The sequence below is a fragment of the Colletes gigas genome, unplaced genomic scaffold (genome assembly GCF_013123115.1).
Source record: "Colletes gigas isolate AHSC1104 unplaced genomic scaffold, ASM1312311v1 Colletes_gigas_Sc00039, whole genome shotgun sequence".
NCBI classification, from domain to species: Eukaryota; Metazoa; Arthropoda; class Insecta; order Hymenoptera; family Colletidae; genus Colletes; species Colletes gigas.
This window is the reverse complement of record NW_025106668.1, coordinates 1,297,983-1,312,354: the sequence shown is the minus strand read 5'-3', so window position 1 is coordinate 1,312,354 and position 14,372 is coordinate 1,297,983. Positions and strand designations below refer to the sequence as shown.

The 14,372-nt window shown below is 32.1% G+C and overlaps 1 protein-coding gene across 6 annotated transcripts; it reads right to left on the bottom strand.

Moving 5' to 3' along the window:
* Positions 1 to 1,179: 1,179 nt before the first annotated feature.
* Positions 1,180 to 13,598, bottom strand: LOC122402758 (protein lingerer). Of its 6 annotated transcripts, none has more exons than XM_043405815.1 (15): positions 13,551 to 13,598; positions 11,506 to 11,701; positions 11,039 to 11,402; positions 10,694 to 10,957; positions 10,419 to 10,612; positions 9,563 to 9,799; positions 9,168 to 9,485; positions 8,643 to 9,080; positions 7,511 to 7,678; positions 7,233 to 7,440; positions 6,951 to 7,150; positions 5,661 to 5,870; positions 5,400 to 5,522; positions 5,055 to 5,330; positions 1,180 to 4,972 (listed from the first exon to the last, which is right to left on the bottom strand). In XM_043405815.1, exons 2-15 carry the CDS (start codon positions 11,632 to 11,634, stop codon positions 4,724 to 4,726), a joined length of 3,378 nt encoding a protein of 1,125 aa, XP_043261750.1. In that variant the 5' UTR covers positions 11,635 to 11,701; positions 13,551 to 13,598; the 3' UTR covers positions 1,180 to 4,723. The 6 variants fall into 6 exon arrangements, with proteins under 6 accessions (XP_043261750.1, XP_043261744.1, XP_043261748.1 ...); XM_043405809.1 differs by having other exon boundaries at positions 1,181 to 4,972; positions 7,511 to 7,735; XM_043405813.1 differs by having other exon boundaries at positions 1,181 to 4,972; positions 5,055 to 5,327; positions 7,511 to 7,735.
* Between the last annotated feature and the right edge of the window lie 774 nt (positions 13,599 to 14,372).

Genomic DNA, 14,372 nt, shown 5'->3' with positions numbered 1-14,372 from the left:
ACCCTGAATGAAACGAGTAATTATTTTTCTTATTCAGTAACACAGAGTAACCGAGTTCAGTACGAGATATTCAATCTCAGAGTTGTTCGTAACACGAAAAATATGATGTTATTCGTGTTGAAAGAGACCAGAGTGGTCTCTTTTGATAGCTGTCCTTGAAAGATCTCTTCAAACTAGAGTTTGAATGCTGCATAGGCGCTACACTTCCCGCTTGACCATCTTCGATCGTGAGTGAATGTAAATCTTCAATTAAATTAGAAATGTTCGCTTGAAATTTCATGCGTATGTTTAAAACATAACTTCTGAACGGATTGGAGGATTTTAATGTTTAAAAATGCAAACAACGCGTATTTTAGTGAAGAATATGTAGAAATTCTAAGAATATTCGAAAAATTGGTGCCTGCGAGGGATCTCGATATTTATGCAACTTTGTTAAGCTACTGTCGACCAATCGGAGCCTAACTGGCTGCTGATTGGCTGTACCCCGGGAACAATCGCTTATAAAGATGACCACAGCTGATCAACTATTTTCAGTACCCTTGGAACCGCCAATAATTTAATATCAATATTGATAATTAAAAATTTCTGGTTTTAGGTAATTTCATAAAACTAATTAGAGAACTTATTTCCTCGATATTGTTTAATTTCACTTTAATTTCTCGCTTTTTCTATAAGATGTTTTAAAACGATGTGATAAGCCGAAACATACAAATTTTTAATACGAAGAGAAACTGAAATCCTTTATCATCTTTTAAATCTGAGACTTTGTTTTCTAGATATAAGTAATTTATAGTTTTACACGTAAGAACATCATGAACGCGTGTTTTTATGATGCGTGGTTGCATGTGTGGCGCAGCCTGTGATCAGCCACATATACATACACTAACAAATGTCCATGATCTCAGATGCATAAACTTTAATGTTTTATATTCTCAAAACGAAGTCTTAATTGCAAAATGATAAAGGATTTTTCGATTTTTCTTTGCACGTTTCTAAATTTAACGAAACATTATGTAACATTAGGTATTAAATTAAGAGTATTGTACACAATATATTTGTATGTCACAGGATTCCTTTAATACATTTATTCTTAGATATTTCATATTTATACACAGTAGTAGCTATTTTAATAATCATATAGTAGTAGTAATGGCATAATGCATTTTTGCATTTTCGTTTGATAGATTAATATTTGACAAAAATACAAAAATTATTAATGTGTAATTACGAGAACAAACTGCTTGATCTGAATTTTACGTTTCATTCGTATCTCGACTTTTCGTAAAATATTTTGCATTCGTTTTGTATTTCCCATTACACATTACATTTAATATCCTTGCCCTTAAGCTCATTTGAGCATAGGGAGTGCGAAATATTCTAAAATATATGCTGACATAAAACAAGAAAGTAGTTTTATTTTCTTAGTTATTACCAATCACTTGAATGTTTTATGCGTGTGTTTATATACGTATATATATCGTCTTAATGCGTAAAGATGTCCCAAGGTGTTCCAAAATATCTTTTATACAAATTCACCGATCCATTAAAGATATTAATGAAACTAATCTAAATCGTGTAAATATACTTTCGATTTGAGACGATCGACAAACAATTATAATTTAACACTTCGATTTCTTGACTAAAAACAGTTTTCTTCTCTATTCAAGTAACATATCTAAAACCTAACAGAAATATGTCTAACATTTACTTAAAATACAAGTTAATAAATTTCAGCTATTTATTTGCAATGAATAAGTGATCTTAAATAAATCGAGGCCATATTTAGTATTTAAATTTTAATTTTAACAAATACTTTCTCAATGTATTTAAATTGTAACATAGTTGACAATCATTAAAAATCGTGTGTATATTTATACAATTTGTTTTTCTTAAAGAACAATAGTTGTTAAATTTGTAGCAGTACATATTAAATTTCCAGAACATTCTGTCGTTAATATGAACGAATAATCTGTATCCGGGTATCATTATGACGAAGATAAAATCGATCATGTTTCTCGAAAATTTATGATTACAGATTTACATTTTCTTTTTCTTTTTTTTTTTTTTAGGACAACTACTCTACATTTGGTCTCCCATGATTTTCGAATGTATCCTATCCATACCGCTGTCATTCAAATTTTTATATATTTATATATGCAATTGCTAACAAGACTTTACTTACAATTATATACTTCTTCCTCATAGCAGCAGTACTCGATGAAGTTTCGATGATCGATTGATCATTTACGGAAAATTAATTTTTTTCCCCCTAGTATGGTACACATACCAAGTCATAAAGAGTTTAACAGCACCTCTTGGAAACGCTTTGTTTTATATTTGTGTTCATACATTTTTCACAAAAGAAATCATTTGCAATGATTACTATCCACAATGCAAAAATGTAAAGTATATTTCTAAAATGACATGTGTTGATTGATGTGTTACTTCTTTCCGATTACTTTATAACTGTACAGTACGTTTCTAATCAATGTAAATGATGTAACAGCACAGATGTTCTTTTACCAGACGGAATCGACAATTGCATTCATTTTTTTTTTTTTTATCCATTATAATCTAATGAAAAGGATCCAAGTCGTGGTAAATAGTCAGTATCAGTACGCTAACATCGACATTTCTTTCGGAATTACGTTAATATCAAATTTATTAAAAAATCCAGACAGAGAGAGATTGGTTTTAGTCATATTCTCAACTAAGATTTGTATGCATGTTTTCTTCAAATTTTTATTCGACAATTAAACTTACTTAATACTCTTACTTTGATCAACTAAAATTCATTTTTATTTATGTATTAACAAATATTACAGTTTTTAAGCAGATCCTAGAAATGAGTACGAATCAGAAGCGAAAAAGTAAAAAAAAGAAATTGAACTTACGGCGAGCCACATAAGATTATTATTTGGACTATACATCTTGTAAACATCAAATAGAATGTCATAGTACGTGTCTTAATTCTCTTTTGAAGAACTTCCTTACATAGTAAACTCCAAAAAGTTAGTTATTTTAATGCTGTAATAACTATTCGGTAATAATTATAAATTATCTATCGATTAAAGAATCATTTATCCATTTTCAAACGTATCGTATTTAAAAGTACCTTGATAATTCAAAAAAATCAATTAATTTGAAAGAGATAAACAATACTTTGAAAACAAAAACTTTTAGTCACTGTTAAATTAAAGTGAGACATTTATAAACGATAAATTATATTGATGATATAGGGCTATTAATAAGAGTTAATGTATGAATAAGAATAAAATAATGTACGTTTTCGATAATATAACTTACAGTTTGAAAATATCGTAAATAGTTATATGAGGAGCTCTGCAAAAAACGTTTGAACTCTATTTATTTGAATTTTATTCAAGACACCACAAGAAAATTATTGAATTCTTCTTGTTTCCATACTATTTGTGGTGCTATTTAATCTGCAATGCCGCTTTCCTAAACATAAGATATATTAACCAAGTACCGTTCTCATTTTTAACTAAACATTCTTTGAAAACATGGGGCGACGGTATCTTCTTTTTGGTTTAGTAGCTTTTTGTTAATAAAATATAACGTTGATAAGTTCTGGTAACTAAAAAAAATGTAAAGCGACCAAATCAAATATATGTATATGTGGGTGCGCGCAAGATTGCGAAACTAGTGCAAATATACACTCGTTTTAAATACCAAAAGTGACAACATTATGATGATTATAACTTTATATACCTGAAGTTCCATGGTTAAATACATACAATTATCGTAATTTACAATAGTATAGTTTTACGTTTCATCACGAACGAGGTGCTTTGTTTTTATGTAAAGAAGCACTTTAGATGTTAGTGAGCCGAGATGCCTACATTATACAAAAAAACTATCACCCTTTGCAGTCGATGCAGTATATTCGCAATTGCACAGTAGTATACAGATAGGAGATCGGGAGTAGATTTAACAGTCAATTACTCTTCTAGATCATCTTTCCAGTATTTCACACGAGAGTTATGCTACTCACAAATCTTGATTTTCATAATGTTTCAACATACCACATAAATTCTGTTTGTCTTCATCATCTTGACAAATATGTACGATCATGCGTTCCACGGTTTTACACGTTACAAACGCTATAAGTTTATTTGGCACGAGTGCGCCTCGCATTTGGAAGAACTATGCAATTTTTCATGTTGCATATGATTATCTTTTTTTTTACTTCGTGTGTACCATGCTTTGCTTTACGAAAAATACATTGTATTTTACAGAAACATATATACTGCATTATACACACTAAAAACTTTCTATTGTAATTAAAGAATTATGTAGTATTATAAGCAAGATAACACGTTAAAGGATTTTTATAATTCAACAGAATATTTCGAAATATTATAAAAAGGAAAGAAATGAATAAGGCTAATTAAAATAAGTATAACTTTTTAAACTAATTTCTGCATGAGATTTATGCAAAAAGAAATATTCATTCTATTAAACGTAAAATCGGTCAAAATTGCTTAATCCTTCCACGTTATAAGATTCATCTTTCGTTTTATATTAACTCGTGTCGTACCAGAATCGTTTAGTTTCACCAAAAAACGACTTATCTCGTGTCCTTTTATGTCATTTATGTCAATGTCTATATCTCACACCACCGTGTCTCACAATGGCGAAATTGTATTTTATCTAAAATGGTGTTCTCTCCTCTATTTTCCCTTGCATAGTCCAACATTTTTTAATTGCTTCCAGTCCAGTAACTAGGACTATATCCTGGTTTTGCTTGGGCTTTGTTTTGGGAACTTGTATTGGACCTTTGGCCTGTGCTGCTACCGCCATCTTGATGAAGTGGCTGATGCAATTGATGGGGTATAGTTGGGATAAACAAATGCGGTGTTCCGTATGTATTAGGCAAACCAGCGTTTTGATTACTAGTAAGACTAAATGGTGAAGGAGTTGCTGAGTGAAAAGTTTGTTTGTCATAGGACTAAAATAATATAAAAATGTTATTACTTTTCATTAGAACATATAAAGCTTCGTGCTATGATCAATTTTATGAAAATACTTACGTTTACTTTATTAAGCGCTACATGACTCTTTACATACATAGTCGCGCTTATGTCAGTTGCAGACGATCCACCAGTATTAGTATTTCCGGTAGATGTTCCGGTTTTACCAGTTTGTGTACTGGTGTAACTGCTCCCTGCACCTTTGTAATCAGCCGAGGGGCCAGCAGACGCTAAAGCATCGTAGCTTGCACCAGCACCATATCCAGATTCGTAACTTCCAGGTTTAGCATTATATGCACCGCTATTCGTGCCCGCATTACCAGCAGGGGTTATCTGCTATAATAAATTATATTGATAAACGAAATGCAAACTTTTACAACGAATAGTAAAATTCAATTAACTTACAGAATAAATGGCAGTAGGGGTTCCATACTGAAAACCGCCAGGCATTATTCCACCGCCATATGTAAAGTATGCATACGTCGGATGAAGCGGATTTATCAATGTTTGCTGATGCTGCGTAGCAGTCTGTAAATAATGTAAATAAAACTCAATTTGAATTTGATGCAAATGTATAATTTGATTAAAGATATCAAAATAATGTCCATGTAATTCAACAACACTGTTAAGACGATTTTTAAGTCTACAAAATACTGAGAACCTAACCTGTTGCGACATAGTAGATGGAACTGGAGATGCATTGCTGTCGTTTCTGGCAAACCTGGCATCATTAATACTGGTATAGGCTCCCTGAACACCCTGTACTCCTTGAACACCTTGCACACCGGGAAGTGCATCTCCTCGTCCTCCACCGAGATTGGTAGCAGGGCCAGTTGTCTGATAGCCCAAGGCCGCGTCATAGTAACCAGTAGTTGGCTGCAGGTTAGTCAGGAAGGCCAAACACAAAACTACATGCATACACTGTGTACTCCAAATACAAGAAGGCTAACTAATAGCTAATTCTACGCGTACTGGGTTTAGGATAGATAACATGCGGTTCGAGTTGTATCTGTTTTTTTTTCTTTTTAATCTCTCTAATTAAAAAAAATAAATATAATAATTACTATTTTAGCATAAACTCGTAAATTGTTTAATTTTTTTTTTTCACTGCTTTTTGATAATACTAATTGGTAATGAAGATGATGATGATGATGATGATGATGATAATGATATACAAACAAAGCACGCATTCTCCAAGAAAGCGTGCAAAAGAAAATACAACTTAACCACTTGGGAATTGCAACAGTATGAATTTTTATACAGTTTTAAATACGTGATATGTATTAGGTATGGAGCAAATGAAATCGATAAGAAATGGAAGAAAGATGTATACGCTATAGTTAGTCTGCGATCAAAACGGTATTTCGTTATTAATGAAAATGCCCGAATTGCGAACCAGCTAAACTCTTTAAATATATATATATCTCCCAAATTGATCATAGACATCCTTACTTTTCTACGACATAGTGTTTCAGAAATCAAAACGTTTCCAATCATTTATTTGATGCTACATATATCACTATGGATAAATACACTAAACTTCTTGTGCCATCATAAGGACGTGAATAGGAAATTCATAATTCTTAAAAAAAAAAAAAAAAATAGAAAGAAAAAGAAAGAAGAAAAAAAAAGAAATATTGAAATAACGAGCAGCTACCAAGCATTAAAGAAATGATTACTTTGGCATTCTTCTTACTAGGTAATCGTAATAAAAAATAGAATTATCATCTTTACTTTTGAAGTGAAAATGCTAATACTATGTTTTTATACAAGTATAATTAATATATTACTTTGAAATTAAATTATGTAAAATAAATAAATGTACTTTTTTTAAAGTGTACATTACTCTAAAAAAGCATTTTAATTAAATCAAGTACAAATTATTTTGGAAATTAGAAAACAAATAACTTGTACTTGAATTTGTTGCATAAATTGTTTGATCGAATAATAACTGACCATGTGTTGTATTCTTTGTTGCATAAGCTGCAATTCTTCGTAACCGTACATTTGTTGTTGAAACGCATAAGGTACACTTTGGCCCACGATATATTGATGGCTTAGCATAGGTGCAATACTGCCAGCTGCACCACCGCCTGCCATATTTCCAGTACCAGTACTACCCGTCACTACACCACTCGTTGTACTTTTCGGTACCGCTAAATAAAAAAAACCACATTACGTTCAATCGACCAATATAGTCCCGACTATGTAACGTATCATAATATAAATTCTACTCACCATTAGAATTAGTTACTTTAGTTTGTGAACTATTTACGGAGGCAGAGCTAAGACCCAATGTAGTCGCCGTAGTAGTTGCAAGCGAACTATTTGATGTCGTCGTGTTACTATCGTATTGAGAATCTTTCGTCGCATTACTGTTCAATTTATGATTATGGGATGCCGTTTGCGGTTGACTGGCGTATGTGCCATACGCACTAGCGTATGCCTAAAAACGTGGTTTTTAAATTTCATGTGCATGAATAACATTTGATATCACGCTGAAACAAGGTACATACAGACTGTGCCGCGCTTTGGTAAGCTTCAGAAGTCTGTGTAATAGGTGAAGTGAATGTAGTAGCAGATGGTTGATAAGCTTGCGGAGTCGATTGAAATGAAGATGATCCCTGATAACCACTTGTTTGATATCCTGAACTACTGTTCGATACAGTATTCGTGGCTACAGCCTGTGTTTGATATTGTGATGTAGTAGCAGGTACATATCCGCTCGCAGATTGATAAACCTATATATATTATATATATATAGGAAAACATTATTTCATATACAATGAGGATTATAACTGAACTAATAATCATACATTTTGTAAGAAGTACTATTTAACAGTAAGACAGAAAGTCCAAATTATTTTATGTTTAATAATTGTGCATTAGGGATGTACATGTAGCCCACAAGTCTGATTTAACCAGTTAAGAAACTAATGAATTCAGGTGAAACCCCGTACATCTCTGACAGTTTAATTCCATCGGAACCATTTAATGACTCAAACCCGAATATCAGACTATTTGCTAAGAATGGGCGTGTACCCGGGCCTTGGGTCGGGTCCGGTATTGATCGAGTCGGAATCGAACCAAGACCCGAAAAATTCGAACACCTGAGACCGAGTCGAATCGTATCAAGAGCTTAAAAATTTGAAATATTTCGATATTCAAATTTAAAAAATAAGCATGGTAACTTTTTTGACCAGATTCTTATTAATTGTATCCCTATAAATTTGATGTAATCTTCCAGAGGCATGTTCTGACCTGTAAAATTCAAGTACTGTATACCAGAGTTTAAGAATAATGAAATCAAATATTGCCACATTATTGTCGAGATCTTGCAGAGAGTATGCAATATAAGTGTTTAACGATGTTTTACTATTACGATCTATGGATAAAATATCAATACGTTGCTGTAAACTTGAAAATTTGTTATTCAAAACACTGTAGAAGTAAATCTATTAGTTTCTATCATTATCGATAAACAAATATTTTAAACGATATATAATTATTTGAGTATACCGTAATTAGTAACAATACATTAACTATATATTTTTTATCGCTCATCGTGTAACTTTCACGAAACATGTTATTGGTTCAGTTATGCTCCTCACTGCAACTATTAATTTAATATAATTATCTCAAAATTACCTGATTAGTAGTTGTTGGTTGATTGTAACCTGAAGTTGCAGACACAGGCGCAGAAGGAGATGCTTGACTAAAGGTTGATGTATTGGATTGAGGAAATGACGACGAAGAATTGTAACTTGCTTGTGAAACAGTCGCTGTTGAAGAATAGCTATTGGCACTAGTGCCAGATACTGTTTGGAAGGACGATTGAGCCGATTGAGCATTTGTAGAATATGCATTATAAGTGCTTGGTGTTGCAGCAGGTGTTTGAAATGATGACTTTTGGGTCTGGTAATTTGTTGTTGTACCGTATGTTGGTGCATTTCCTGGCGAGACTTGCGAGGTAAAATCTTGTTTTGTTATATCTAAATTTTGTCCAGTACTGCTACCGCGAGAAGTAAAGCTTTGAGCGTTTATTGAATGTTCACTCGACACTGGTAAATTGTCACTATTTGATAACTAAAAACAATTATTATTTAATAATTATAAATAAATGAAATATAACAAATGCTTATATTAACATGTAATAAGACAATAAATACTTACAATTTGAGAAGTAGTACTGAAAGGTGTTGTTGATGTTTGTGTTGTTTCGATGTCCAGAGACTTATTTGTATTGGCAGTGTTTACAGCATTTGTGGCAGAAGATACATCCACACCAGGAATTGTACTACTAGCTGAATTGAATTTTTCATTCGCAGAACCATCAAGGGAGCTTGAATCGCTACTAAATTCTAGCGCACCAAATTGGACATCAAGAAATCCAATGCCGCTATTTACAGCGTCTCCTGGCATTTCTACAGCACTAGATGGGATTTTTGATGGCGGTGGTACTCGTGGACGTTGTTTTGCTGGTCTTTGAGGCTAATACATTTGAAAAATATTTAATGATAAAAATGATTCTATGAAACAAATCTACTGATTAAATATCATTTAAGTACCTGACTGGATATCGACGATGAGAATGTTGTTTGTCCAGCAGCTTTTAAATTTTCACTTGTTTGTTGGGTAAGTTGGGTTAAATACTGAGTCTGTGCAGCTGTTAATACTCCACCACTGATAGCATTTGGTTGCTGTGATAGTTGCATCGTAGGTAAATTCAGTACAGGTTGTTGTTGTGATTGTTGAATTAAAGTCTGTTGCTGTATCGGAGGTATTTCTGATAATTTTGGTAATTCCTTTAATACATATAAAAAAGAAAAATATTTTAAATTAACTTCTGCCTGCAACATCGTCTATGTTAATTTTACACCTTATTAATTTGAGAACTACAGTAGCAACTTTAATAAAATTTTTGCAAAAGTATCTTTAGGATCTTTTTTATATGTATAACTAAAACTATTTCATGTAAATTGATTCGACTGTTTCAAAGTTACATTATAAATGGAAACCAAATGAATACTGAAAACTAAAAGTAAACAAAATATTAATTTTAGACATGCCATCACCGATTGTTTTTAGAAATTGACGATTCCTTTTAACTCCTATTCGTTATTTTAGTGTACCTTTTACAGTTTGTCAAGCATTTCGTCAGATGTGTTAAAATAAGAAGAAAAGTCTTAGTCTGTATTATTGTATACTACTCTTACCCTAATTATGGTAGAGTAATGTTACATAGCCTGTGTTTAAATTGGAATCTAAATCGACTCGGTGGTTCTCGAGTTTATCGTGTAAGTAGAAAACATACATATAAAAAACATCCAAACGAACAAATTTATATAATAGTATAATTATTAATTATATGTATGTATAGTTAATAAATACTAATGTATTAAATGATGTTTTAGAATTACGTACTTCCTGTTGTAGTAATGACAAATTTACATTTTGATTAGACTGCACGGATTGCAGATCTTGAGTTTTTGATTCTTCTATGGAAGATGGAGCTTCTGCTACAAAAGTACTCGGCGTAAAAACTTTCGTATCTGCCAATGAACCTGTATATTCTTCGTTTTCCCAGTCTTCTGTAGAATCCAAATTATTCCATGCATCTACTCATACATTTCAATAAATAAGACAACAATTTAGAATAACTTGAAACATTAACAACTAACGTTTATAAGGAAGCTTACCCATCTTTGGTTCCTGGACAGTTTGTTGCTGTTCATCATTACCTGTCCATGTTTCAATTGATCGATTAAAATTATGAGGCGATGAAGTTGATGATGGATCATTACGATTGGCAAATGTTCGCGGACCAAGACCTTTCCCTCCACCGCGTCCTCCTCGACCAGGTCTACCGGGCCCACCTCTTCCTCTTCTATTACCGCTATAGCTGCCATCGCGAACACCATGCTCCATATTTCTTTCGTTCTCTTTATTTTCTCGTCCCCGCCCTACATAAAATTTTATCAATGTACACAATACCCATGATGTGCAATAATATTGTAGGACGTGAAACATATTTGTAAACCTACATCCACGATTATCATGATTAACACGTCCCCGCATACGCGGAGGGCCACCCCCTCGTTGATTACGTCTTTCATCCCAATCACCACCTTCGTCCTGGCCAGCAGAAGTATCCATATTTTGTTTGGAACCACTAGGTTGACGAGGCTTTTTCTTTTTTACTTCCCATTCCGTTTTCACACCTTCCAAAAGATCATTAACAGCACGGTCCAAGTCCCCATCGCTATCATGCAAAGCCATGACAACTTCGTCTTCGGAGCGTCTAGTCATGTCCATAACTTGCTTTATACGTTCTTTTAAGATAGGATCTTCGCCACTGCCCATTCTAGTGTCAATAATTTGTGCATGCCGCATCTGAACAGCATTTGGCTAAAACACCAGATTTAATAAAAAATTCCTTATTATACCATATTAAAGAATAAATGAATGATAAACGTCAATAATAATCAAGTAATAAACTGCACCTACTAACCTGTGCCTTTTCATGTTTTGTAGAATCCGATGATTTAGTTTGATGATCTGATTTCCCATGTTGTTGTGAAGATTTGTTTTTGTTGGTGCCCTTCCCACCGGAGGACACCGATTTGTTGCTTGAACTCATTGCCAACTAAAATCCCACACACCTATATCACTCACCTATCACACTATATACACTCTCTATTTACAGTCTGTAACAAAATAAATATTTAATTGTATATATCTTATATGATTGAATATTCATAATTTTATACGAATAATAGATATAAAAATTAAAATCTAAACACAATATTGCATTTCTTACAATATGTCATACACTGATGAGAATTTATTTAAACAACATATATATTTCTATTTTATTTTTTTCATCTCATACAGCTGCCTACAATTATTAGCATTTACATGCATTTTTTGTTTCATAAGGCACAAAATAAAAAAATTTTAATTCCAATTATATGTCATTATCAAGAATCATGATATAATACAAAGTATTAAGTAATCCCAAAAAACAAAGTATTTAATAACTTCAAATTGTAAACATGCCTTACGTAAGAATTAATGAAATACATCATACTGAAGTATGAGCAATAATTTAAAACAATAAAGAACAAAGTTAAACATTTTAAAATAAAAATTTAAATATGAATGCATTTATGAAAAAAAAATTGATGCAATGCCTTTTGTATTTAACACACAATTAGCTCAATGTAATTAAATATTAGTAATGTATCCAAATGCTGAACTAAAATGATATTAAAATAAATAAATTTTTGATATGATAAAATCAACAAAGAAAACTAAAATAAAATTACAAAAGAATACATAATTATTGTTAAATTTTATCCATCAAAGAAAACGTGGTTATACAATTTGTTATGATGTTTACAACAAAATTGACATGAAAAATTAGTGTATACACCATGATCATAAATAAATAGTTTGAAATTAGAAATTTACAAACATAATCATAATTACATATAATAATATTTAACAAAATTATACATTTGAATGAACCGGTTTAAAAACAGAATTTATATTGTATAATTTCAGGACTTTTAAAATATACAATTTATTGAAATAAGTAATAATTATGACATAGATATGCATTAGAAATAACTTAAATAAGAAAAACAATTGGCACTTAATGTACAAGCAAAATTATAAAGTATATGTTGATAAAGTAAAATCAATCATAATATCAAAATGTGATCGCAAAACATATAAAATTAATAACAAAATTGATACGCAATCAAAAGAAACGACACCAAAATATAATTTAATCCTTGTGTATTGAGAAGAGATGAAAAGGTTAGGGTCGACTTGTAACGATAAATCGAAAATCAAACGATTTAGCGAGTATTTCTTAAAATAGTCACGTCTTTCCTAAAACGGTTGTCTATAAGAGGAATGAATAACTAAGCGTCAGGACGATATGCTGAATAATCTAAACCTTATCTGCAAATTTCGCGAAATTCCAGAGGATCAGATCGCTTAATATAAAGGACGAGACTCACCAAGAAAGCCGAATGTTTTGTGAATTTTTCACAACACAAGAGCTTTCGAAGAATAACGAAGATAACAAAAAAAAAGACAAATTTTGACGTGCGCGGTGAGAATATGACGAAGGAGGATATCGGGCGCATCACAAAAAACACCTTGACCGTTGTGTTGTTGTTCGCAAGCGAGTTGTGAAAATTCTTCAAATGGGTGATAAAGAAATTGACCGTGTAGGTTTCGTTACATTCCGGAATCAATACAATAAAGTTGATGTAGAATATTTTCTGCAGACCATGTGCACGGTAGACGCCATTTCTGGTTTTGCGAAGAAGGCTTGTCAACCATCGCCGCGGTGGAGCATCGATAGATCTCCGTAAGACGATCGAGTCAAAGTATTCGCAAGTAACTCACAGTTATTATAAACGTTGTTTGTGTACTCGGAGGACACGTCCGGAGTCAGAATCAAGCGAAATTCACGACGCCTCGGCTTTTTCGGCCGTGGCGCGCGAAAAACCACGAAAAAAACAACGAATTTGTTCGTACCTGGTTAGTGCGCTCAAAACGCAGCTCGGTCACGTGACCGCGGGCCCCCCTCCCTAATACAGCAGCACCGCCTCTATGCTTTATCAGGCTCTATACGGCTAGCCAATTTTGTACTAGAAATTTCAGGTATGCTAACTATATGATCGCAAACTTTCTAGATTTGTACAACGAAACAAATTTAAGGATTATTTTCAATTAAAATTTCGTAAATTTAATATCCTTTACGTTTCGATTAATTACATGATTACATTATTTATTATTAATAATTTATATTATTGAAACTATTAGAATACCCGTTTCTTAATATAAAATAAAAATTGAAAATTATTTTTCTAACAAAGATAAAAGTCGGTTACATAAATAATATAGATTGTTTAAGTTTATATTTAGATTGGACACAAATTTTATATGAATTCAATAATATAATCCTGTTGTTGTTTACTATGAAATATGTTTCGATATTTACCCGATCACACCGATTCAACATTAATATAACATTATTTAACTCTTTCAGCTTAGATGCAAATGTACTTTGTGTGCTGATTTTTTTATACATTGAGCATATATACCTATACTCTGAACAATTATTCTGTATTTATATATATAAAGAAAATAAAATAATATAACCATCTAGTGCTGAACGTTCCAAAAACTGCTATTAAAACTAATTTTGCTCCCAAGCGTTTGTATCGCTGATCTATACATATATACAGTATATCCAATATCATATTATCATATAAACATCAAAATTCATATAGGTATATACATATAATAATAACAGCTAATAAAGACTGGTAGTGACATCTATTGAAGCAAGGAACT

Coding starts and splice junctions, on each gene's coding strand:
- LOC122402758 (XM_043405809.1), bottom strand. CDS start 11,634: ATGAGTTCAAGCAACAAATCGGTGTCCTCCGGTGGGAAGGGCACCAAC. Junction 10,613..10,693: donor TGTCCAGGAACCAAAGATGG/GTAAGCTTCCTT, acceptor ATGTATGAGTAG/ATGCATGGAATAATTTGGAT. Junction 5,331..5,399: donor CCCCTACTGCCATTTATTCT/GTAAGTTAATTG, acceptor AATTTATTATAG/CAGATAACCCCTGCTGGTAA.